This window comes from Pholcus phalangioides, unplaced genomic scaffold (genome assembly GCF_987345545.1).
Source record: "Pholcus phalangioides strain wild (caught in Gottingen) unplaced genomic scaffold, Ppha-v1.0 ptg000009l_1, whole genome shotgun sequence".
Lineage (NCBI taxonomy): Eukaryota > Metazoa > Arthropoda > Arachnida > Araneae > Pholcidae > Pholcus > Pholcus phalangioides.
This window is the reverse complement of record NW_028301602.1, coordinates 6571433-6598812: the sequence shown is the minus strand read 5'-3', so window position 1 is coordinate 6598812 and position 27380 is coordinate 6571433. Positions and strand designations below refer to the sequence as shown.

The following is a 27380-nucleotide window of genomic DNA, read 5'->3' as shown; positions in this document are numbered from 1 at the left end:
AATAGTTCAAATTATTGTCGATAGAGGGCGCTGCGCGAATGCCAATTACTGGAAACAAGCAAATCGGAATCCTATGAAATTCAGGGAGTACGATTAACAGCTTATTTCTGAAATGCCTATTACTACGGATTATATAAGTTCTTGAATGTTGACAGTGGATAGAGCACTGTTGCTGAGGTCGTGTGACCTCAGCCGGTTGAAGTTTGTGAACATTTCGGACATATAAGAGATTGAAGAAAGATTAATGTCTAAGAATATGTGATTTGCTGTCATGCAGCACCTTTATCGTCACAAATTTGAACTAACATTTTTTTGGACCAAAAAATTCCCCTTCGTGAGATTACCTCTTCTCACGCCGAATTGAAATATACCAATCCCTTCAATTGTTATGAATTTACGGATTTATAAGACACCGTATAAATAGTTTGGATATTGAACAGAAATAATATCATCTTAAATATTCGAGATTTTATAGCACTTACTATATCGTTCATTTATGCATTTGACTTTGAATGCAAACCATTCCAAGTAAAATTTCAAGAAAAAAAAGAACCTCCTAACAATACCAATTAAGAAATACCATGATTTTTTTTTTAGAATTTATACCTTGACAATATCCACAATTTTGTTATTTAGATGAATTGGAAGCTTTGAGATTCTATAAGTTTCAAAATCAAAAAAGAAGAGGTTTTCTACAAATTACTTATAAGCTGCAGGCTTTATCTTATATTATTAAAATTCACCACTTTATATATGAATACGCGTTGTATTCCGAAAAATGAGAAACCCCAATTTTTTCATCTACTTTTTAGGAGATATTGTGAAATATTTACAACAAAATATACCTTAAAGTGTTATGACAGTGACTCGAACTTCTTATTACTCTGACAACGGTAAATAATGAGGCGTGAGTATAAGTAATAAGACGAATAATAATACGAAATAAGGTGAAGGTAAAAATAATAAAACCTATGCAACAAAATTTTCTAACGGAAAGCAGGATTATAACTGAAACTCAAAATATTTAAATTAATAAATAACTTGAAAATTTAAATTGGGTAAAATAAGATTTATGCGCATAATATTTTCATAAAATTCATACGAGTGTCACTTTACAAAGGATTCTGTCGGATCTAAGATAGAGGATATGATGAAGCGATATCAAGTTTCGAGCTCTAATCTTACTTATCATTCACTAATTTGATCACAAGCAAAATTCTTGATGATGAAAAAGGCTTGATTGGGAAATCCCCTGAGTGTTAATTACCTGTAAATGAGGTGAAAAAAAATATACTAGTACGAGAGAATTATGAATAATTTGCAAATCTCCAATAAAATACGCTTTCAAATTGAATCTTGGCGGAAACGAATCCTTTGATGCGGCAATATTTTGCGATTTTTTTTTTCTATCATACCTGTCACGTTGGTTTTAATTATTTGAAAGTAAAATGAATTAGTTTATGCAAATTAAACATGTTAATTACAATTTTTAAAAACACGTTCCTACGGATACTATTGTAATTATGGTAAATAAGAAAATTAAAATTCATAAACAACATGTAAATGGAATCACACAAAGACATTTCGAATACGATTCCTATGAATAAAGATAAGAATATATTTATCTTATTAAATAAGTTTTAGAAAATTTCGTTTCCTTCGGGTGAAATAAAAATGATTAAATGGTTTCTTTTTTTTCTCATGAACAATATCATTATTCTAAAATAAGATGAAATAAAAGTAATTTTTTTCTTGATTTTATAAAGAAAAATGTGATAGGAGATAGAAGAAAAAGAACTATAATAGAAATATATTTTTTTAAATTTATTGCTGACGGGTATTTGCAGGGTGGTACGTGTAAAGAAATAGTCGAGGGAATAAAATTTTTGTCTTAAGGCTGATTCGTTTCGAAAATATTTCATATATATAAGTTGTTAGTGAATTTGAAGTGGCATTAATTCTTCTTTCTAAGAAGTAAAACGATGCATTTATGGTATTTATATTGCATTTTATGTATCGGTTGTGGTATTCATACGGTATTTTTCTAATGTGGAGACTGGTTGGCCACTTGAAAGATTAAAATGCAAATTTGAAATTTCCCCACTAAATATATTAAATGTGTTTTACAACAATAAAAGTGTGTATCTTGGAGTACATATAGATAAAAACCTAAAGTGAAAAACACACGTAAAACACATACAAACAAAACGTCGATACACCCTGTAGAAATTTTGTTACGTTAAGCCAGTGTTCCTCAAACATTCTGAAATCAAGGACCAGTAAAATGTCTGAAACAATCTTTCTGAATTTCTTTTTATGCATTTGTCCCGTTTTTTCAATGATGCTTGTTTAAATTTATTATGTTCACTAAAATCGGTAATATAAACAGCATCGTTAATCAGATTTTTTTTTTCATCAGGTGAGATTCTTCTGCCTCGATGTAAATGCAAGATATGAAACCGATTATTTTTAGAAATGTACTGAACTTTTGAAAATTATTGAGCGATACCATGACTTCAGCAAAATTTTATTTTTATCACGAAAGACTACTTCGCCAGCCAGTTTAGCGCAGTAGTAAAGCGCCGAGGACATGGGTTTTGAACCCTACCGGCACCACAGTGGTGGTCGGTTGAAGTTGGTTTTCTGTAAATTCCAATCATAGTTCGAGAAATAGATGAAATATGGCAGCACTATGATTCCAAACTTCGAAGCGCGAATGCGAGCTGATCTCTTTTTAATCTCGTTTTAAAGTCTCTCGGCAGAGAGCAGCAGGACTGCAACGGTATAAATCTTCAATAAAATTCACTCATAGTTCGATAAATAGATGGAAGCTGGCAGCACTATAACAAGCATTGCACAGAGACACTTCATGTTAAAATCACAACACGGGCACGCACATTCCAACATGCACCAGTTCGTTAGAAGATCCGCAACAAGGTGTATGTTTGGTTTAGTAGTAGTGATGAAATTCGTGTTTATCATCACGTGACTTCAGATTTGAATCCGGGTACGGGATAAGGTGTTGATAAGTAAAACATAATTCAATTTCTCTGTACGATTTCTATAATTTTCTCAGGCGAAACGTTTAATACTGGCTTATATACTAATTTCTGGAATGTTCCGAAAGTCATATGTGATCTTGCGCTAAACGATTACTGGAACATTAAATTTTTATCTCCTTTATCGATTAACTTCATCAGTATTAGAGCAACGAAGTATATTGAATCCGAATACTTATTCGGATTCAATATATTTCGTTGTTAATTCTTGATTAATTAAACTTAATTACTAGACACACACACACACAACATCCCTTTTAAATGCAGTGTATGCGGTGAAGAAGTTGAAGATCTTGGAGGTGGAAGTATAGCGCCTTTGAAGTAGCTTCAGCATGAAATAATTTTTCCTATTGCGTTAAAAAGCAGATGCTTCGATTAGCAAGAGAGGAAAGATTGGAATAGTATGCTTTAGTGAAAAGAAATATGGAAGACACACACATCAATCGAATGGTTTTCAACTGATATTCTATAGAACTGAATAAAACTAAAACAGATTTAGTTGAAGTCTTGGGATTGTCTGTAACCTTGAATTCAGAAACAATGATACAGGATGATACAATCATCTATTATCGAAAATTGTATACCAAAATATATTACCTATAATGATACACTCGGTTGCTAAAAAGTAAAATCAAAACTCACCCCCCTATAAAATATCGCTAGTGATTTCTCTTACAAGTGAAACAGTAATATATTCAACAATATGAGTATGTTTTTACGAAATATTAATGTAACTATGGGATTTTCTAAATTTACCAGATCGAGTTTTATATAATGGAATACCATTATTCATACTGGATAGGTTTTCCTAAAAATAAATCCGACAGCGTTTTCATTAAAAGAAAAATGTCTTAATAAAGAAAGAAAATATATTTGAAAAGAAAAGAAGATAGAGAGTCGTTGATCGAAGTGATTTAAATGTATATATCCCTGCTCCATTTTACATTCCCAGGATCTGCAAGAGTTGCACTCAGTGTATTGGAAATTTTACTTGATTTTATCCGGGAATACTATATCGACGGAAGTTTTAACAATTTCCTAAGAAATTTTCCTTAAAAAATAAGAATAAGTGAAATAAAATAATGCCAATAAACTGTAGAAAATGTTGCATAGTTTCTTCCCTTTTTTTCTCTGAGGAAATGGAAATAATTCAAGAAGAATAAGAAAAAAAAAAGTTCCTACTTCATTTAAATTTCAAGAAATTGCTTAAAGCAGTACTAGTATGAAAAAAAAAAGAGAAATACTTTCGAATCGCATTGAACGTAAGGAGAAAAAAAAGGGAAGTAGTAATAAAAAAGAAAGAGTCGTATAGCTCCGGAGACATTACTTTGAAACATTTCAGTCACAAAAGATGTTTGCGAGTAAATGACGTAAAAAAAAATAATAATAATAATAATAAAATAAAATGAAAAGAGAAGAAACTTGAGTGCATTTGCATTCTTTTCCTCGAGATGAAACCAGAGAAATCGCCCATCGAAAGCACTCGACGTAATTCGAGACCATTTCAAAAATTATTGCCAACCACCGTTTTCTAATCTCTTTCTTCGTCTGAAACGTTCCCGAATGAAATATTTCCTAAGAATTCGAATTGGACACGTGCTCCTTTGGTTTAGTACTTCGTTAATGATGCTCCAAAAAAGGGGGGGGGAAGGAGAGTGGTACTAACTACAATACCGGCTGGTTAAGGAGATAAAACCTATACGGAAATTTCTGGGAAATATTTTGCTTTAAATAAGGGTGAATGAAAAAAATCGTGCTAACTCTTCAATGATCATACGTGCGTAATAAAACGATCATTCTAAATAATTTTTTATACAATTTAACGATTATTCTGTAACTCAAGTGAATCGCAACTGCATTGCGCATGTGAAGAGGTACTTACGGATGGTAAGAATGAAAATAAATTCCGCACAAGTTCACCTTAAAGATGAGAAGTCATTGACTAGTAACATCGCAATAGGGCTTTATATACATTAGATCATCTTCATTCATGACATAAGTAAACATCATAGAGAATCAAACATCCTAAAATTCTTTAAAGAAACCATCAAAAGTGCCTTTAAAATCAAGAAAGATTCCCTGTTAATTGGCCAATATTCTTGATGAATGTAGCATGCTGAAAACCCGGCCTTATCATTCATACCTACTATATTTACGTGACACATGTGGATCAATAATACTTTCATACGAAATATATGCTTTACAGCATAGTTTCCTCAACTTTTTTGTCCCATCGCCCCCAACGCAATCTACTACATAGAATCCTATGTTATATCCGTAGCTTCTACCGCCCCCTGGAACATTCCATTGTTATCCAGGGGGTGTTAATGCCCACGGGCAATCACTGCTTTATAGAGCGTAAAATTCGGCAACTTTCATATTTTTCTTCAAACCTAACTTGTTATATGCAATCTGGGAATTTGAATTCAAGTGCCAATGTAGTAATTTCAAATTATTTCTGGAAAGCATGTCGTTGAGATACTTTGCAGACATCCAGAAAATGGTTTAGTTTTTATACTGTACTCTCAAGAACAGTCAATGAATAAAATAGGCTTTCTACGTGATATGTAATGTCCCCGTTGTTCTCGTTGAAAGGTACACGAGGGACATCCGATAAATATTCGGTCTCATTTAATTCATGAAAAAAGTACGGGAGATAAATCTGTTTTCTTATGCTGCATTATTTATCTAACATCAGCCTATGTAACCCATTCATCTTATCTGGCGGCAATTCAAAGTTAGGTTGGATAGTACCTTTGGGTAAACTATCTGAATTTTTTTTTGTCACGGCCGAAAGCTTTTCTTCCCCCTCCAAGATGCGGATTGAGAGGACGCAAAAGTTGAAAAACTCTTGAGACCAATTGAATATGGAGAAAGTGACAGTATTGTTCATTGAGAATTTGTTAAAACTGGCACAGTTTTGTCCGGAATGATGATCACATTATCGGACTGCAGATTGACACTATCACCAAATAATCCTGTTTGATATTTCTGGGAATCTTTCCATTTGAAAAGTATCAATAATTGGTTGAGAGCAAGACTTGGCATTTGCAGATTCTGCTTTTTCCGAGAAATTCACATAAACATTAACAAACATATGCAGTCAAGGTCTCCTCCCGGTGTGTGTTTTCAATCACCATTCACCACTTTGTGAATTTCGTGGCACGAAAAATGAACAATCTTTTTTTTTTTCAACTTCCATTATTTTATAACAGTTATATATACGCTTCATTTTAATTGTTTTTTCTAAATTATGTAACTTTGGTGTTCAGGTTTCTTTTAAAGAAATCCAGACATTCAAGGGACATACCTACTAATACAAACAACTTTGTGGATGAGACTTAAATGACCACTTACCTTAAAGTTAACAGATGAACACAGACATTTTTAGCAAGTTTTGCCATTTTTTTAAGTAATTGTCTATTATGCTTTGTTTTATTAGTTTATTCAAAGTTGGAACCACCTATGTGATATAGAAATCTTTTTTTACAGCTCAGCTTTCAGTGAGTCTACAGCCTAACAGGTTAGAGTTGGCCGTTGGTCAGGAAGCGACATTTAGTTGTAACGTGACTGGTTATCCATTACATCAAATATTCTGGATCAAAGATCGTAGGCCGATTTTGGCTGCTGATGCCAGGGTCAGACTCCTTTCCACGGACGTTCTTCATATATCTTCTGTCCGTCGTGAAGATAGAGGAATGTACCAATGTTTTGCTCAAAACGATAAAGATTCTGCTCAAGGAACGGCGGAACTTGACATTGCCGGTGAGTTTTCCGAAATGTTGATGTGTATAAAATCTCAAAGACGTTTCTAGTAAACTATGAATCCAAACTGGAGGCAAATGACAACTTTTGTAACTTGCATATAATTGATTGCATAAAGAACTAATTCCAATTTATGCCGGCATTTCATTTGTTACAGATGCACCTCCGACGTTAGTTTTTGTAGCTTCAGACATCACCGTACACCCAGGGGAACTGGTGTCTCTGAAGTGCGTAGCAATGGGGAATCCAGCTCCACGAATATCATGGTATCTGAACGAAGAGCTTGTCAGTGAAACCCAACGTTACTCCATCGATTCGTACGCGATAAATCCGAATGGTCAAATCGTGAGTTTTATGAACATCAGCTCAACGAGGACCGATGACAGTGGAGAATACAAGTGCCAGGTATGAGACACGGAGATGGTAATTCATTAATAACTCGAGTCCAATGAACTCGATACGTTTCAGATTGATTAGTCTGAATTGTTATCGGTAATTTAGGAAAGAAGTCATGATATCTTGTTTCTTAAAAAATAAAGCATCATTGTACTCCGGACAAAATCAGATATTTCTAAAAAAAAACATATTCATTTCTAAATTGATTTTTTTCTTTGTATGTTTCGAAGAATTACTTCCGTGGTGTCTTATTCCACTTTCCAAAATAACAAACAGGTATTGATCTCAAGTGAAATGACAATAACAACAACAGCGCAATAGAGTTTTATTATTTTTACACGTCTTAGAAAAGAAACCGCGCATACCTTACGTCATTTATTTTTTTAAGATCCAAATCACATAATTGATATTTTCTCGAATTTCATACAAGGTATGTGAATATTTCATAGGCATAATAAATTGGAATACTTTTGATTTTTTAGTATAAGCAAATTTAAAAGTTCGTTATTTTTATCGTATTCATTCTTCGTCGTCACCTGGAAGATATTTTTATAAATGAATATAAAAAAATAATAATTAACTGGAAATATATATGTCATTACCTGGGATCATATGGATATACAATACTCTTCCGGATAATGTCTGCACATTGCCCTTGAGATGGATAAAGACAAAAATCAATTTAATACTGCACGTTATTTACAGAACAGCTACAATGAAACGTCGATAGAACGATACTATGCGGGTCAAGAAAAATATCGTTGAAGAGAAGGTGATCGTTATAGCGAGAGGTAGCACATTATTATCGGTCGCCGCCAAATTTATGTTGTAATGGACATATTGCTGAATTGGCGTTACCGCATTATGCATTTATAAGTATTTATTGGAAACGAAAAATTCAAATCGATACTTGATTAACAAAATTCAGTTTGTTGTTATCCATGTGAAGTGGTTTCCTGCACAACACTTTTGTGTACTACGAGGAAAGTAGCTTCACGGTAACTTCATTAACGCTTTCGGAGGCTAGATATACACTGGTATGCAAAAAATTACGGACGAAGCTGAAAAATTGAGGTCGAGTACTCTTTACGGACGAAATCAGATTTAGTCTGACTAACAATTCTGGACACATACACATCTGAACAAAGCGGGAAACACGCAATGACCCCTCCAACAGCAACTCTCCCTCTCTCTCTCTCCGTGTATTAAATTTATACCAGACTAATAAGCAATCAAACAACGTTATGAAAAACATTATGAGAAACACATAATGTTTTACACATGGCTGAAATATTTCTTTTAGATTTTGCGATTTATTTTATTTATTTTTTGTTTCTGAATAAGAGAGTCAGAAACGATCTCAAAGCATGTTTTTTATTATCCTTTGAGATCGACAAAGTGAAGAAAAAAAAAGACATATAATAAAACTGTTACGAATCGAAAGCTTCCAGAAAATAAATATTTAGCGATAAGCCGGAGACAAACTTCTCAAGAAACATCATATTACAACAGTACCCCACGTAGGATGAAGAATTAGGTTTATATTTTCTATGTTACGCATCTCTTTTGATGGTCACGTACCAAAATGATCATACAAGGATAAAAACAGCTTTTATAGTAAATGAGAACATTTTTTGCTTTCTTTTACATGTAGTAAATATGGATTACAGGAAGAAGAGATGTTGAATCGCATTTCAACGATATTGTTCAAACGATGAATTCTTATTGGAACGTGCTTCCTTTTTTTCCAAGATTCCCAGAAGTTCTTTTCACACAATTTTTTTTTTTCCACTTTTATAATTCTCATACGTGCATTCGTTTGAAACGTTCTACGATGTTTCTTTTTCCTGAAGGAAAAACGTCCCACGTATAGGTTACGGTAAATACGATAGATTGGTTATCACATATAATAACCGGCTATCATGCATGCTTACCTTGGTAAGTTTGTTTAAGGAAGTTAATTTATCACTTTTACTGGATATTATGCATGATTCCCGCAAATCGTCGGCAGTACTGAAAACATCACTTTTAACGGTTAATATGCATAATAATCGATTGTCGATGGTAAATTTCACAAATGCTTAGAATTTATCGCTTTTATCTGTGATTATGCACAATACGCTTGTAAAATTGTTGAGTTTTATATATATGAAAAAATAATAATTTCAAATAAGTCTGGTATCTGTGTTGAAAGAAGCCGGGCCCCGATACATAATGGTAACAAATTTTACGATCGTACCAAGATGCACATGTGTGACTTATCATGTATAATGTATCATGAAGTACGATTTATCATGTTTACAAACGACACAAAGCTTGAGTACTGTGCATAATCACCGGTAAAGGTAATAATTTTTTGTACTAAATATACCGATGACGCTTGAGTACTGAGCAGAATCGCCAGCAAAATTAATAAATTTGTAAAAATTTATCATTATCAAATTATGAAATTTAAAAATTAATTTGTAAAAATTTATCAAACGTATCAAAATGCGATTATGCATATAACAAATACAAGAAAAAATACAATACAATGTCCACAACAGAAAAAATGTCCAACGGAGGTGACTAAAAACAAATGCCCATGAAAAATATGGAAATCGAATATATATTTAAACTACATGAAAAGTACAACAACCCTATAAGGGCAATAAAAAACCAATGATTATGATAAAATATAAATATATTGCTCATGAAAAATTGTGGTTTTCTCATATAAGAATGAATAGCTTCTTGATTTATCCCAATATGTTTATCATATTTTTAAACGGCAATTGTGTTCATGAACCCCTGAGGTAAGATATTTCATTTAAGAGAAAAACACCTTGCGACACCAGAACATAGGATTGTCCCTTACTAATCGATACTGCTATCCCCCTTTACAAAGCAGTTGACTGACGGTGTATTAATAAAAGGTAGAAAGCAGTTTAAAATTCCATTTCACACACAAGCTGTGGAAAGAATTGTAAAAGAGGTTACAGAAGCTTCTAAGCACGTTTGTGGCTTCGAAATATGTGGTTCTATTAAAACAATCAAAAACTTGCCCCGAAACTGCGCTCTTCCGATGTAAACATGACGGCCATACACTCGTCAACGCTAAAAGACATGCCCCATTCATTTGTCGACGCTGCAATCCTGTTTAAGATGGTCTGGAGCAACTCCATATTGCTTTGATTCCCGACTACCGCCATTGACTTTACTTCACATGCAGTAGCCCGTTATTATGTATAATAACCGGATTTATCACATTTACTGTGCGTAACATATACAGTACATTTTGTCCATTACGTGTATTATTAATTCAAAAATAAAATTTCTCATGTAAGGAATAATTTAAACTGAAATATTTTAATGTAACTTCCAAATGCATTTCGAAATGCATTTCGAAATGCATTTCTAAAACTTTTTCATGTTTAGTTTAACTTTTATAAAAAATCGTATCAGTTTGTGGCGGAAAACTTCTTTTTTTTTTTTTTTTCAAACGTTGGTAATTCAGGAACAATAATTTTTTCTTGGTAGAAACTTTCCGGCTGCATAATTTAATGAAACGAAGCAGAAGAAACCAAGCCTCACGTTAATGCAATTAGTCTTCTCTCTGATTTCGTGTAGAATATTTTAAAAACTTCAAATTGAACGTGTGTTCGAATCGAGAAATTTTATTTTTGAATGAATAAGATGAATCTTGTTATTTGCTGGTCACCATTAACGTTGGATACTGATTGTAATGTACATTTTTATGCTTGAATACTTTTTCCTTTTACAATTCATTCTTATAACCAGGCATTCGTTTTAGACAATAAAATTTACTTCAGTAAGATGCTCATGAGTAAAGAAATAAATTTTGATTCTTCATTTTGATGGAGGATATGTTATTGCTACATTATTTAATTCATGTGATAGTATGTGCTAAAATTCTGGCTAGATATCTTGGATCGCCTCTGGATCGATGATTATGAAGATTTTATGTATCACTGGAATCATTAAGTTAATGGTACCGTATTTTCCTGTGTTTTATCCGTGGATTATACGTTAAAAAGAAGAAAAAAAAACAAATCAAATTTTTGTTAGTCTGAATTACATAATGCTGTGTCATATCAGAAGTTTATTTTCTCCTGAAAGGAATGAATATTTTCAAAATTAATTTTTTAAAATAATTTTCAAAATATTTATAGATAATGTATATAAAAATAGGAGCAGAAAAATATATTTCTTTTTTCAAAAAGATGACATACTACCCTTTTTTATTAGTTATTATTATTTCATTAAACGAAACGATAAACTCCTCCGCTAATTATACAAAGTACAGATGACTGGATACCAAGCGCAGATAATTTGAAAGAAAACTCACATTCCTCTGTGGGGAAATCGAACCACAACCTGCGCACTTTCCGGAGCGTGCTCTATCATATAGATCCATAGGATAGACATTATCTTTCCTAAGAGCAGGGTGTTCGTTTTTTACGAGCCACACGAGCTGTTGGAAGACTTGGCGGTCTGTCTATTGCGTAGTCGCGTTCAGTCAAAAAAAAAAGAAACACAGTGTTCTTAAGAAAGAAAATGTATGTCCTCTGTAGCTTAATGGTAGATCACGCGCCCGGAGAGTGCGAGGTTGGTGGTTCGTTTACCGGCAGAAGAATGTGACTTTTCTTTTCAATTATCTGTGCTTGGTATCCAGTCATCTGTAATTCGTATTAGTTCATTATCGATGAATGTGAAATCTGCATGCGCAGATTTTCCAGGGTACATGGTTAACACCACGTACCACAATGTACTTGTGAAAAGTTTACCATAGACGTATACGTCCAATTGAAAAAAAATCCATATGCAAACACTGCAAAAAAATAGAACGTGCTTTACTCGCGATCATTGTTTTTTCCGCACTTTTTCTCTGTTTTGTTTTTTTAATTCAAATATTTCAGCGAATATTGCACTTAGATGCGTGGAATTTTTTTGCTTACCTTAGGAGAGATAGAGAAAAAACTTTCTAATTAGGCTTTTGAGCAGGTTGTCCGTCTATGAATTTGAATTTAATAACTATGCATTTCACCTGGCAATACGATTGACCGATGTAGCGGAATTCGCATCTATCGATTATTCGCAGGAAATTGCGATCCTTGAAGTAAATCCAAAAACATATCAACCTCCCTTTTAACTTCGGCAAAATTACAAAAATAGGCATCCTGTAAGAAATGGTCATCTTCGTTTACTTTACATACTAAGTTTAATGCTGATCCATCATCAGATTCCAATATAAACTGAAGAGCCAAAAAAACTGGTACAGGCATGCATATGCAAATAAAGAGATATGGAACCAATCAGAGTACGGCGCTGCGGTCGGCAACGCCTATATAACACAACAAGTGTCTGGCATAGTTGTTAGATCGGTTACTGCTGCTACAATGGCACGTTATCGAGATTTAAGTGAGTTTGAACGTGGTGTTATAGTCGGCGCACGAGAGATGGGACATAGCATCTCCGAGGTAGCGCTGAAAGTTGGGTTTTCACGTACGACCATTTCACGAGTGTACCGTGAATATCGGGAATCCGGTAAAAAATTAAATCTACGACATCGCTGCGGCCGGAAAAAGATCATGCAAGAACGGGACCAACGACGACTGATGAGAATTGCACGACAGACGTGCAACCCTTCCGCAAAGAATATGAAAATATTGACGCCCTATTGGGAAGGGGGGGGGGTATCTGGCCTGCTCAAACTTGATAAGATGTACTAATAGTAACCTCATCGAGCCAAAATTTTCCTTTTGGGTATGCTTCCCTCTCCCAAATTCAGAATTAATGTGTTGCAATCTATAGGTGAAAATATCTAGCTGAGAATTTAGACGTGCAACCCTTCCGCAAATTGCTGCAGATTTGAATGCTGTGCCATCAACAAGTGTTAGCGTGCGAACCATTCAACGAAACATAATCGATATGGGCTTTCGGAGCCGAAGGCCCACTTGTGTACTCTTGATGACTGCACGACACAAAGCTTTACGCCTCGCCTGGGCCCGACAACACCGACATTGGACTGGTAAGGACTGGAAACACGTTGCCTGGTCTGACGAGTCTCGGTTCCAATCGCTTCGAGCTGATGGACGTGTACGGGCATGGAGACAACCTCATGAATCCATGGATCTTACATGTCAACAGGGGACTGTTGAAGCTGGTGGAGGCTCTGTGATGGTATGGGGCGTGTGCAGTTGGCGTGATATGGGACCCCTAAGACGTCTAGATACGACTCTCACAGGTGACAGGTACGTAAGCATCCTGTCTGATCACCTGCACCCATTCATGTCCATTGTGCATTCCGACGGACTTGGACAATTTCAGCAGGACAATGCGACACCCCACACGTCCAGAATTGCTACAAAGTGGCTCCAGGAACACTCTTTTGACTTTAGACACTTCCGCTGGCCACCAAAATCCCCAGACATGAACAGTATTGAGCATATCTGGGATGCCTTGCAACGTGCTGTTCAGAAGAGATCTCCACCCCCCCCCCTCTTACTCCTACGGATTTATGAACAGCCCTGCAGGATTCATGGTGTCAATTACCCCCAGCACTACTTCAGACATGAGTCGAGTCCATGTAACGTCGTGTTGCGGCACTTCTGCGTGCTCGCGGGGGCCCTACACGATATTAGGCAGGTGGACCAGTTTTTTTGGCTCCTCAGTGTATATACAAACCATACTAACGTTGTAAAAGCACAATCCTGCATAATCATGTATTTCGGGCAGTAATCGTTGGTATCCGAGTCAATGGGACCGACTGTAATTACTTTTAACTGTTTCACTATAAATAATTTATAATGATATTATGCAAAATAGTGTTCTTTAGTATGATTTTATGTTTGCTACAGGCTGGCAACGACGTAGGTGCAGCATTCAGTTTCGTAAGACTAAATATCCATGGTCCGCCATTCTTGAGAATCATGAGGAATCAGACTGCAGTTAGCGGTGAAGACCTGACACTGAAATGTCCTTATGGTGGTTTCCCGATTGAGAAGGTGCTATGGTACAAAGGTAAATATGCTTGAAATGTATTTTGCACTTCATTAAATATGATATATTGGTAAATATGATATATTGGTAAATATGATAAATTGAGCAAATTTTGATAAAATTTATTATTTAGATGACCGTACCTCTAATTGAGTCTGAACCGGATATAATGAACTATGTGTGATTCAAGGAAGTTTTCTGAACATCCCAGACATAACTCGCATAATCAACTTGTGTACGTATTCTGGAATCAGACAGCGACATAACGAAATTCCATTAAATAAATTCCTCGATTTTTAGCGAATTTTTAAACATGAAATCCCGATTTTAATCGTTTAACCCTGAAATTCATTTTAATTAGCGTTCGTTGCATTGGGATCCGATTATTATTTATACAACGTTGTACGTAAGTCAAAATACTATACTCATTTGGGAAATTAATCCATAATAATCAAATTAACGAATTACGCCAGAATATTATGCATAATCACCGGTGAAACGTTTAATTTCAAGAGTACTCAAACTTTACCAGGTTATTTGTGTATTATCTATAATCACTAGGGCTGGGATTTTCATTCCCTAAAAACTTCTAAAAAATGCTCTATGAAAAAATTCATTTATGCCCTAAAAAACTGTATATGCCCTATAAAACGAAAAAAAATGTGTCCAAAATTTTATTCATTCCTATCTCAAATAACATTAGTTTCAGCAAAATAATATGATAATGAGAAGTGTTGATGCAGTCTAAACTATTTTGACTCATTACTTATTGTATATATACAATAATTCTTCGTTTTACTAACCACTACGAGTATCAGAGAATCAATAATACATTCGAATCCCGTTATAATGAACTCCAAGAGACCGGAGAAATCACTTCGTTATAACAAAATCTCGTTATCAAGGAATTTGAGGTTTTTGCATTGTTCCTATGTAAACTTACTTGGGGGATCAGAAAAGTGTTTCTTAAACCCAGATTTTTTCGCTATAACGGTATTCGTTAAAACGGGATTCGACTGTACAGCTTTCAACTTTTTTTTTTAGTGATAATGCACCAAACACACACACACACAGAAATTTTTTAATGTCGAAAAGGAAAAAAAATTAAGATTTTTTTCTCGTCCTCTAGTCATTACGTCTTCTACGTTTTTCAGTGTTGATTTCAGTGGGTTTTATTTGAGCAAAAATGTTAAAAAATCGATTTCACAATAAAACACGAATCATTCACAAACGATAAGGCAATTATTTCGTCACTATAAGTTCAACTTCTGAAGAATTTGAAAATATTGACGCCCTATTGGGGGGGAGGGGGTTTATCTGGCCTGCTCAAACTTGATCAGATGTACTAATAGTAACCTCATCGAGCCAAAATTTTCCTTTTGGGTATGTTTCCCTCTACCAAATTCAGAATTAATGTGTTGCAATCAATAGGTGAAAATATCTAGCTGAGAATTTAGCTTTAGAAAATCATTGCTCAAAATTTGAAAAAATAAAAACAATTCTTTTTATATGATAAAATCATTCCAAAATTTCCCACAAACGCTAAAAAGTTTTGTCCATGGATCAAAGTCCCCATGGATCAATATTAGCCAATTTTTCCCACGAGTTACCATTGCCGATTCAGAGATAGATCTATTTATTTCAGCCACACACCAGTGTTGTTGAAGGACTAGTACGTTCATGTTTAAAAAATCCAATGTTTTTTCAACCAATCAGCAACGAAATTAAATTTTTATGCTCTAACAATTCAATGTCGCTGCTGGTTGGATGAAAAACCTGAATTTCAGGTTTTTTTACCAATAAGCAACGATGTTTCATTTTTAGTACATAAAAAACCTAGCCCTAAATCATAGTTTCCAGAACTTTTTATTTCATTGCCCCCTTCAGAAATTTTTCTCTCATCCCCCGCCTCAAGTGAACCCATAGGACCCAGACCCACTCCATCGCCCACCGGGGATGATATTGCCTGGTTTGGGAAACTGCCCTGAATGACGACCTCTAAACATTCACTGCGCTTGTGCGTGATTTTCAAAAGAACGCTAAGATTATCAGTTGGTGAGCATATGTCTGGTGTTTGGCGGGAGTTTAACCCTTTAATAAATGGTCGTAGATGGCCCAGGTTAGAGAAGGTGGGATGTACGTTTTGGATGCTTTGTGTAAATAAAGGGGAAGAAGAATAAAGACCAGTCGTGTCTGAGACCGGAACCGAAAAAACCAGTCAAGAGCGGAATTGAAATAGCAGGGAAAAAATTTTACTTTTTATCGAAAACTATGAGTTATGCAAAATATGTCTTAACATTTTGAAAATATTCTCTATCAGGTAAATGTAGTGAAACATGAAAAAAAAAAAAATTCAAAGACGTAGATACAAATAAATACAAATACAAATACAACGCCACAACAGGCAAATTACCCACCGAGGTGGCTGACTTAAGAACATCATGGATCCCCGAGCCCCTACCTACTACTGCTACACCCCCACCTGCACCCCCCCCCCCCCACGGAACCCCCCAACGAATCGGTACATGCGCGGGAATGTGCGTGTACGTGTAGTGCAACCTGACGTAAAGTTTGTTTCTGTGTAATGCTTGTTATGTGTAGTGCTGTCATCTGCCCCCAGTTTTTACTAACTATGAGTGAAGTGTTATGGGTGAATGATTTATCGTTGTAGGACTGTTGCTCTCTGTGGCGAGACTTTTTAACGGGGAGATCGGCTCGCATTTGCGCCTTGAAGTTGGGAACCACAGAAAACCAACTTCAACCGACCACCACTGTGGGGTTCAAACCCGGATCCTCGCATCACGAGTCCGGCACTATAACCACTCGACCACCACAGCGGCCTACCTATAGATAGATAGATAGATAGATAGATAGATAGATAGATAGATAGATAGATAGATAGATAGATAGATAGATAGAAAGAACCGCTCACAACACCGGACTGATGCAAAGCACCTTACTTCCGTTACCTCGAAAGAGGCAGATTTGTGTCGGAAAAGTTTGCAAACATTTATAGTGGTGGCTCCCCTCGCTCCAAGCTCACAAGTTTCGAATCACTCGCGTCGTTCTCCCCATGAAGACAGCCAACTCGATGCAACATAAAAGACATTTGACTGAAATGGACACCTGAACCAATTGACTTGGGAGGAAAATTGCACGTGCGCCCACTGGCACATAAGGGCCGGAGACCGCAGCCAGGGGAAATCCGAGCCCTAACAATTACAGGCAAATTGATAACTTTTTACTCTCACCAAATTACCATCGACACTTGGATGTGTTATGTATAATCGTCAGTTAAAATGATAATGTTTTTAGTGTTTATCAAATTCACCTACGACGCTTGATTGTTATGCATAATCATCGGGAAAAGTAAAGTGATAAACTTGACGAATGACATTATGCATAATAATAATAGATCAATCCCGTTCATCATAACATATCGACATGGATATGCTTCATAATCACTTTCGGGTAAAGCCAGGGCTCTCCTCCTCTACTAGAGACCAAATATAAAGTCTATTTGAGAAGATAATTTGATCAGAAATTAAATAAGTATTAGATATCATAAATCAATAATGCATAATCGTCCACTGTCAGTCTGTTTCCTACAAATCTGCAAAAAGTCCTGCTGAACACATCGAAGAAACATCCCAAAAATAATCCCAAGGATCTCAATCGAACTGAGAACCAACTCCAGTCATTAAGAATGTTCTCTGGCTCATCAACTTGGGATGACCAAGACTAACATTTGACCAATCCTTGATAGTTCTTCTGTAAGAAACTATCCGGAATGTTTGCGAGCATTTCGAGGATACCTGCTCTAGTGGGAATGGTAACCATCCGGTTCCGGTCATTAAGAGATCTACCTTAAGAACTGTAAATAGACGTTGACATTCCGGAAAAAATCTATTCCGAGAATTCAAGAAACTATTTTTCTTTCCACCAAAAACTTCTTTTTTTTGGAAATTCTCAAATTTATATCATTTACTGATGAAAAATATGCAATGTTCGTAAACTTTTAAGGATGACCTGAATTCCTTTCCACAAAAAAAAAAAAAAAATCTTTTGAATAATTTTTAACGGGGAAAAAAAACATTATATGAATAATCTAGAATATGAAATTCTTTCTTATTTCATTGAGAAAAAAAATATAAAAAAATCATTCATTAAACATCCTGCGGTGCTTTATAATGGATGTGGTATTGAACAAATTACACTTCATGCACTTCCAATGCTGAAAAGAAACAAAAAGAAATGGAAAGAATTAATAGAAAAAAAAACAAACTAGATAATACAGTATATGCATTTTTTTTTTTCACAAGCGCAATTCCAATAATTTTTCTTCAACATTTCTCATTTGTTCTCGTAGATAACTTGTAGAAAGAGAGGGGAAAAAATCATTACTTAATAATATTTTTGAAATGATTAATGAGAATTCCAACTATTACTTCAGAAGGCGCTGCTGATACATTTCCACGAAATCAGAAATGGATAAAAAAAAATATGTATTGACCGAGAAAATGAATAAAAAAAACATAATTTATCTGTTGAAATTTATTACTTGGTATATCGTTTATTTGTTTTATTGTCCCTAGATTTTTTAGTTTAGAAATTTCTTGTTTTTTTTTCCTGATTTTTCTCTAAATAGGAATTCGTAATATTTTCTTTTTTCTGATGTTATTTCTGATTCCATTCAATGTTGGGTATTTATCGCATGCACATGTTAAATATTATATCTTGAATATATATGTGTTGAACTTTTGCATATTTTGGATTTTGATGACGTGTTTCTTTGTTTCGAATTTTCAATCCGAAGTAGGAGTTATTGTTTGCCTCATTAATTGCTTATCATTTATTTTAATACTTAGGTGATTTGCGTTAATTTTTGTTCGGCATTTTCGTAAGGTTACGTGTGTAACAAATCATATGGATTAACAGCTATCATTGCAATTTGGTTTTTTTTCAATGCAAATTTAAATTTTTTGTTTAATTCTAACATTAATTTTAGACCTTATCAGCACTAAGGTCAGATAAAAAGTTTCCTTAATATAGATACGAGTTTGATAACAATAAAGCTAAATATAAACTCTCCAACAAATCTCACTTTAGTTAACAAGAAAAAGCGTGAAATACAAATACAAATATTTCTTTGATCTCACACACCGAGCGAAATAACAAATAGAAATAGAAAAATGAAACATTTCAAAATATATATTTTATGATGTATTTTTATTTAAAGGGTATAATATATCAAATATAGAGCAAATCAGCATGGAACGCTTTTATTCAATAAATAATATATATATAGAAAAATTAAGATTCAACGCACTGTTGAAACTGATATTTCTCAATGTTTGTTGGCAAGTAGAAAGCACCCGTTTGTCATCGGATAATATTTTCACCGAGCTTCTCAAGCACAAAAACCGCCTATACAGTAGAGAAAGAACAAAATTTTATATTTCAGAAGAAATTGGATTTGCGAGAATCGATATTCACCAGTGACGGAATCACAAAGTCAAGGGAAAATAAATAATAGCGTTGAATGTGTATCCAGTAAAGAACATTCTCTCTGCCTTTCGGAAAAAATAAGAGAACGTCTTTTTTTTTGGGCTTTCTTTTTCCCGACCCTGTATTTTATTTTATAAAAATATATAAATTTCGTCAAGCTACCAACGATTCAAAGTAAAAAAAAATGATAATAAAAATCTCAAGTTGAAATTCGCACTTTTTCTATTCTTTTTTGTTATTGGAAAAAATCGAGTTTAAACTGAGCCTTGAGGGTCTCTAAAAGCCAGAAACTTCGAATTTGTATCAATTTTATAGGCAAAACTTTCGGAATAGTTACGTGCTAAAATATTTCTCGAGAAAGGAGTCATCGCTTTATTTCTTTGCTGAGACGTGAGATGAAGAAATTTTCGTTGAATTTTCACATTGAGACCCCGGAGTGTAACAGTGAATAAAAATTCTCTAACGCTTGTCCTGAACAGCCAGAGTCGATATCCGCAGGTATATTTGGAATTTGCGGAATTGTTATGTATGATGTGGAAAAGGATTGGAGTTTATCACATTTTATATTCCTTAGATAAAGTGGTGGAATGGGTAAAAAAAATGTTTAAACTTTTCTTTGATAGTCTCTTCTTTTACGTTTCTGGTTTAGCAGATTATAGCCGAATTATTTTTCGAGCATCTAAACTCTCGGTCTTGGTCATTTATGAATATTTATGTTGCTAAAATTGAGATATTATGTACTGATTTCCTTCATAATAACGGGTGTCTATAATTGATGATTTATGATTTTATAGTTGTTATGATTGTAATGTATATTTTGCAATGTATGCTTTTTTATGAATAAATTGCCAGAGGTATCCATTTCATGAGGACAATGAGCCGATATTGCCATATAGCGATGTGGCCTGGGTATCTTTCGGTTTGACGGTGTCTATAATTGAAGTTTTGGGATACCTAAATCAGTAAATGTCCACGTAAAAGCAAAGAGGGTCTAGAAACGTCTTCATGAACAGATAAGAAATGGATTGAAAACAGAAAAAAGAAATATATCAGTTAAAATATTCACAACTATAGAGCGTTTTTACTCAAAAGTTATGCATATGCTAAAGGTGAAAATTAACTCTAGCCACGCGACGACCAGACATTTCAGAGTGAAGACTGAGATCTTTTGTTCTAGTCACTACCATTTTTCTGTCTTCATTTGTAGTAATTGTAGAGTAACAGACCTACAAACAGTACAAATGTGATTCAGTCAGAAAATATCACTAAACAAGAACAACAAGTCACTAAAAAGAAAGATAAAGAAAACAACTTCCGCTCATTGGGTAACATCTAAGTTTCGTGATGATGGGCAAAGGGGTAAAAAAAAGGGGGAATGAATTAATTTCTTCCATTTGCGTTGGAACGATATATCTCGTCTCTGACCTTTAAGGGGTCGAAAAAATTTTCAATTGTATGGCATGTTTTTTTTTGAGGGGGGGAGGGAAATGTTGTTGAGAAAAGTGGGTGAATGAAGATTCCTCAAGGCACCCCACCCTATAAAGCTACCACCATACTCAAAGGAAAAAGAGCCAACGTTGAAATTCTTTTTCTTTTTTTTTTGCTCACGTTCATGAGTGGCCACTGATTCAGCAGGTACAGTCGCCACTGGCCAGTAGGAAAATTTCTTAATTTTCACCTCTAACATAAGCTGATTTTTTCATTGATTGATCATGACAGCGAATTGAAACACTTACAGCAGGATAGTTTCCAATCCTATTTGCTTGCCGATAACTGTGATGTTAGTCAAATTCACAAGAAACGATGCCAAAACTCTATCAAAAAAACAGTGATTCCGACCCAGAAGGCGATTGCCTTGAAGTGAGAGTAGACATCCAGATGGGGTACCATCTTCTGCTCCATCGTATAAACCCAGTTCAGCTTTACAGCTGCTCAGAAATAATATTTTAGATGAACGTATCAGCAGCCATTTCTTTCGTAATATTTATATACGTGGTTTTTGTTAGAGGGTCATTCTGAAGAGCTCGGTAGGCCGTGAAGATGCGACATCTTTGTCAGACCTAAAACGCATGCGCTGCGCTGGAGATATAATGTCATCATGCAATCACGTATTTTACCTCAATACAGATATAAGCTACAATTACTATCAAGCTCTAAATAAAACATAACACACCTTCTCTAGTGCTGAATTTTGAGCCACTTATTTTTTCCTCTTTTCATTTCTTTCCGCCATCTCTTTACAAAAGACGTTACCAAACGTACGCCACTCTTCGATGAAAACGGTAAATACTTCTGCAGACAGCTCATAATAGGTCAGCTTTAGACTAACCAGGTGCCTAGGTTATAACTAAAGCCTTTAGTTATAACCTAGGCATCTGGTATATGAATACGTTACTCATTACATTGTTATTGCTTACTAACCATTTTTCTTGTCTCAGTTTCGTACGATATTGATGACTGATCGAAAGTTATTTCCCTTCCGTTAAATCGCCTGTTTATCAATTTAATCGCATCCGAATTATTGCAAGATCATCTTGTAAGATTATTGCATCAAATTATTCAAATTTCACTTTGAATCTATCATTTGCAGGAGACCATTTACTACCAACGGAACCACGGCAGAAAATATCCCCGACCGGTGCTCTAACTGTGCAATATATTCAAAGATCAACAGACCAAGGTCAATACAAATGTGAAGTCCATGGCCCAGATGATCAAAGTGCATCTGGATCAACGCATGTTTCTGTGGTTGGTGAGTGCGTGCATTGTATTCTATTGTATATTTGTAGTGTAATCGATAGCTTACCGAACCGTACATTTATCTAACTTTTTTTTTTTTTTTTGCAGTCGCTCCGGAGATCAACGGTATGCTCTTACCAGAAGCTATCACTTTAGCGGAAGAGAACCGAGCAAAACTAGTCTGCGTGGTGATCGTTGGTGACACACCACTGCGTTTCCAATGGCTAAAAAACAACCAGCCGTTTCTGGCGCATGGTGACGCCACCGTCCACACTTTCGAAGATTCTTCTATCATCACCATCAAACGCGTCACGGCCAACGATAGGGGGCGATACACGTGTGTAGCAACTAATGTCGCCGCATCCACGAACAGGACTGTGAATTTGATCGTAAACGGTAAGATAATCGTTCTGCATCGTCAACGATCGTTATAACCACTATGCATTATTGTGGTCGTCCTAATGAAATGACCGGTAATGTGAGTGTCGACTGTTTTCCAATCAATCCCATGTTGTTTTTCATCCAATATGACGACCTACAATGACCATCGTCCAATATAACGACCAAACTCAGCTCAGGTCGCATTTTTCTTTGAAAAAAAATATGCAGAGTGACCCATAAAAATTCGTAAATAGTTTGAAAATTCATAAAATTTATACGAATTGGCGTATTTGAATACGTTTTACGGAAAACGTTATTTTTACAAATGGAGACTTTATTGTTACTGAAAAAATGTAGTTCCCATTTTTGTCGATACAATGCTCTGTACGAAAGCAAGTCACGTATATCCTTCAAAGAAGTTTTCTTCAATCTCTTCTGTATCCGAAACGCTCGTGAAGATTAAGCTAGGAAATTCGTGGCTGATGTATTACCACTTCACCAACATTACTTTATTCACCAATGCAAACACGGCAATGAAAACTTAAATAAGCATCATCATCGGGGAAAAATGCACCTACCAGTGATACAGTGGTAAGATGTTGATCTACCCCCATTAAAGTTTCTGGTTCCGCAGTTTCGATCCTGTGTAAAGATCACAAATAAAAACTTTTTTCCTACTGAACCTGGGGCGACCATCGATAGATGACGATTTCATTTCCGATCCTCTCGATCGGTAGTAAGTTGCTTTATGGTGATATGACCGGTATTGGCGCTTGGTAAGAAGTATTAGCAACAGGAAAATTCAGAAATGTTAGCCGTTAATCGTTACCCTGCATTTTGTAGGGCTCTTGACTTGCATGTCTCCAATAAATTGCTTTCGTGTAGCCCCCTCTGTCAATAAAAATATAAACTATATTTTTTTTACAAAAAAAAAAAAAAAGATTTTTTTTTCAGTAAGTAATCTTTTTTTCAACAATTGTATTGGAATTTTTAAATTTTTTCAAATACTTACAAACTTTTAGTCTATTGAAAAATTTATAGAACACTTTGTATTATTTTTATTTTTTAAATTTGTAATGTAATTAAAAAATGAGAAATTATTTCCACAAGAAAGTGGATTGTGTCAAGGTGTACAGTCAAACCTTGTTAGTGCTTCACCTGGTTCACTTTTTTGGAAGTCCCAATTATCCTGCGGCAGGAATTGGCACAGCTATGGCTTACTCCGTTTAACGAGTCACTCCGCTTATCAAGTCATATTTTTGCTCCCCCAAGAGTGACTCATTAACGAGGTTTGACTGCATATACAGTCAAACCTCGTTAGTGCTTCACCTGGTTCACTTTTTTGGAAGTCCCAATTATCCTGCGGCAGGAATTGGCACAGCTATGGCTTACTCCGTTTAACGAGTCACTCCGCTTATCAAGTCATATTTTTGCTCCCCCAAGAGTGACTCATTAACGAGGTTTGACTGCATATACAGTCAAACCTCGTTAGTGCGTCACCCGGTTGCCGGGTCACTTTTTGGAAGTCCCAATTGTCCTCATGCAGGAATTGACACAGCTATGGCTTACTTCGCTTAACGAGTCACTCCGCTTACTAAGTCCTATTTTTGCTCTCTCCAGAAACCAATGATTCTCTACACAACTCTAACTATGAACATCTTCGTGATATCTCCAAATTAGAATAGCGCTGACACTTAATACCCTAAAAAATTTAGACTTAAATAGCCTAAACTTTTTCTCAGTCCGCACCCAATGTTCCGGCTTTCTGACATGTATTATATGGCTGATTTCTCCCTTCTAGCACTGTCAAAATTGGCAAACTGTATATGTCATTGTAAATACTTCCTTACTTACACATATTCCATTCCCCATTCAACCTTAATTTGGGTATTATTGTGTTATTAACCGTCATTATTCTTATCTACATTATCATATTTATATAGCATTAAATACATCAATATTAACATGTTGCATCTCCAGCATCTTATTCAACGTAAGGTGATTTTATTGTCATTTATTCATAATACATCATATTATCATATATAATTAGTTAGCATCAATTATCATCAATATATGATCCGGTGGAAGTGGCGGTTATTCCCTTGGAATATATAAAGATGTACTTCCAGCCACATTTATACATTTTTCGCCATATTAGAGATGGTGTGATTTTTTTCCCCCGACCCTCTTAAATTGTCATTATCCCCCTATTCCCTTATACCAACTATGGTTTCAATGCACTACTGCATTTAATTAGCGATGATGTGGGGGGGGGGGGGGGTTATGAGCTGTTAACGTCTCATATACGGCACCCCGATATACGAGCAAAAGTTCAAGGTCAAGAAAAACTTTTACGGATAACTGTAAAATGCATTTTTACCATTGATAAAAACACACAACCTGAATGATAAAATTGATATGGATTATCTGTGGTGTCGTATCACGATTTTTGCATCTCGTTATAACATATCATATTTTCACAGCATTTGATAATTTTCAGAATGGTATCCCTTGAAATGTTCTCGGCTATATGTGCTCACTTTCTCTATTTAGTGCCACCTCACTGGATTGTAGAGCCTCGTAACACCACAGCCGTCCTCGGCAGATCGGTGTTGATTGACTGCAGCGCAAACGGATTCCCAGCTCCGACGATCCTCTGGAAAAAGCTCATTTCCTCGAGTGAGTACAAGTAGCCGAATATCACGGCGAAAAGTTACTACGAAATTTCCGAATAAAGCCCGAGTCGTAGAAGCTAATTTAGATTAGAAAAGATTCTCTCTCTGTCTCTGTGTGTGTGTATGTGTCATTAATTCGCACGAATTCTACGTTAGGTTCATCTACCGGTTCCGGAGATTTCACTTGGGTACATTCCAGTCCACGAGCACATCGATTCAACAACGGGACTCTAAAACTAACTGATGTCGAGGAAAGTGATGCGGGATCTTATCTGTGCCAGGCACAGAATGGAATAGGACCTGGAGTTAGCAAAATAATCAATTTGAAAATTAGAGGTATGAGAAGTTTAAATGGAAAGATTTGTTTCTAAACAAAACTCAACTCTTGAAACTCGAATAGAAATTTACAGTAATAAAACAGTCGAAAATATTAGTTTAACTATATGACCTCAAAAGTATTCTTATAGCCCATGCATCTACAGTGAAACCCTCTTAACGGACACCTCTCATATGCGGTCATCCCCTCTTTTCCGCAGAATAATAATTTCCCTTTGCACAATAAAAGTATTTATTTCAAACCCTCATTAACGGTCACCCCTGTTTTACGGAGGAATTGTTTTGTCCTCCCGGCGTCCGCAAAAGAGAGGTTTTACTGTACTACTAATTAGTTAATTTAAACTACTGTGCATATGTTACGCTAAAAGAGATAAATCGCTTATTATACATAGTAGCCCGTTCTTATGCGTATTTACCAATCGTCTTGGTTAGTTTAATAAATTTATCACTTTCATTGGCAATTATGCATATCAGCATAAGAACCAAGTGTCGTTTGCAAATTTAATAAATACCTGGAATTTATTGCCTTCATCTGTGATTATGCATAATAACCTAATGTAATTGGTGAATTTGATAAATATGAAAATACTTCCAAGCGAGTCTAGTGTGTTGAATAGTAGTCGGATCTCGATATAATAATACAATAATATCACGTATAAATCATCAAGTCTAGTACATCATATAGTACGATTTATCCTGTTTACCAACGACGCGACGCTTGGGTATTATGCATAATCGTCGTTAAAAGTTGTGATCAGATTTTGTTCTTATTAAATTTACCAACGACGCTTGGAAACTATGTATAATCACCAGTAAAAGTTTCGGGAAACCAAAATAATCGCTGATTTTATATAATAACAGCGTAATATATATATATATGTTACGGCCAAAGTCCGAAGTTCGGTCAGTTCGCGTATTGGTCGAAAGTTTCTGAAAGTCCGATTTGCGGAAATGAAGAGCGATTGTTTGGGATTTGGCCGGCCAAACTCGCAAGGAGATCTCTCGCTGAAGTTCGATGTGCTGATGCAAGACGGTCCGGTATCTGCCACATACATTTTTGTTTATCATCAACGTGTGATACATGATAGGCTACATCATGAGTAATCCATAAAAGGCGGGGAAACTTTAAGAGGTGATAGTACACACCAATACAAACAATTGTTATCAAAGAATGCACGGCCTAACATGAAACGTAAACGCGCAAGCACGTTTCGAAGCGTTAGAACGGCATTCCTGTTGAAATTCATCGGGAGAAAAAGAACACCACATGCATTGCAAATGTAACCTGGGGAAGACGAAGAGACCGTATGACAACTTGTTATGTAGAAAAACTTGACCAGAAATTCTTTCAGTTTTAGCAGGTTTTATATCTACAAATAGACTAAATATGCCTTCCGTTTCACGTTAGACAGTTTCCGTCTTAAAGAGGTTTCTTATTATTAAAAAACATTAATTATTCACAAGACTATATATTTGTTCCGTTTGAGACAGGTTTCCGTCTTATACAGTGTCTGCCTTG

The 27380-nt window shown here is 35.3% G+C and overlaps 1 protein-coding gene across 1 annotated transcript in view; it reads left to right on the top strand.

Annotated features, from left to right (window-relative positions):
* LOC149081681 (cell adhesion molecule Dscam1-like) overlaps window positions 1-27380 on the top strand; it is a 226242-nt gene that overhangs the window by 114112 nt on the left and 84750 nt on the right. The window contains exons 7-13 of the mRNA XM_089237083.1: window positions 6552-6824; window positions 6982-7229; window positions 14081-14243; window positions 22321-22482; window positions 22578-22865; window positions 25404-25529; window positions 25682-25861. Coding sequence (XP_089093209.1) covers window positions 6552-6824; window positions 6982-7229; window positions 14081-14243; window positions 22321-22482; window positions 22578-22865; window positions 25404-25529; window positions 25682-25861 — 1440 coding nt within the window. The remainder of the gene's footprint in view (window positions 1-6551; window positions 6825-6981; window positions 7230-14080; window positions 14244-22320; window positions 22483-22577; window positions 22866-25403; window positions 25530-25681; window positions 25862-27380) is intronic.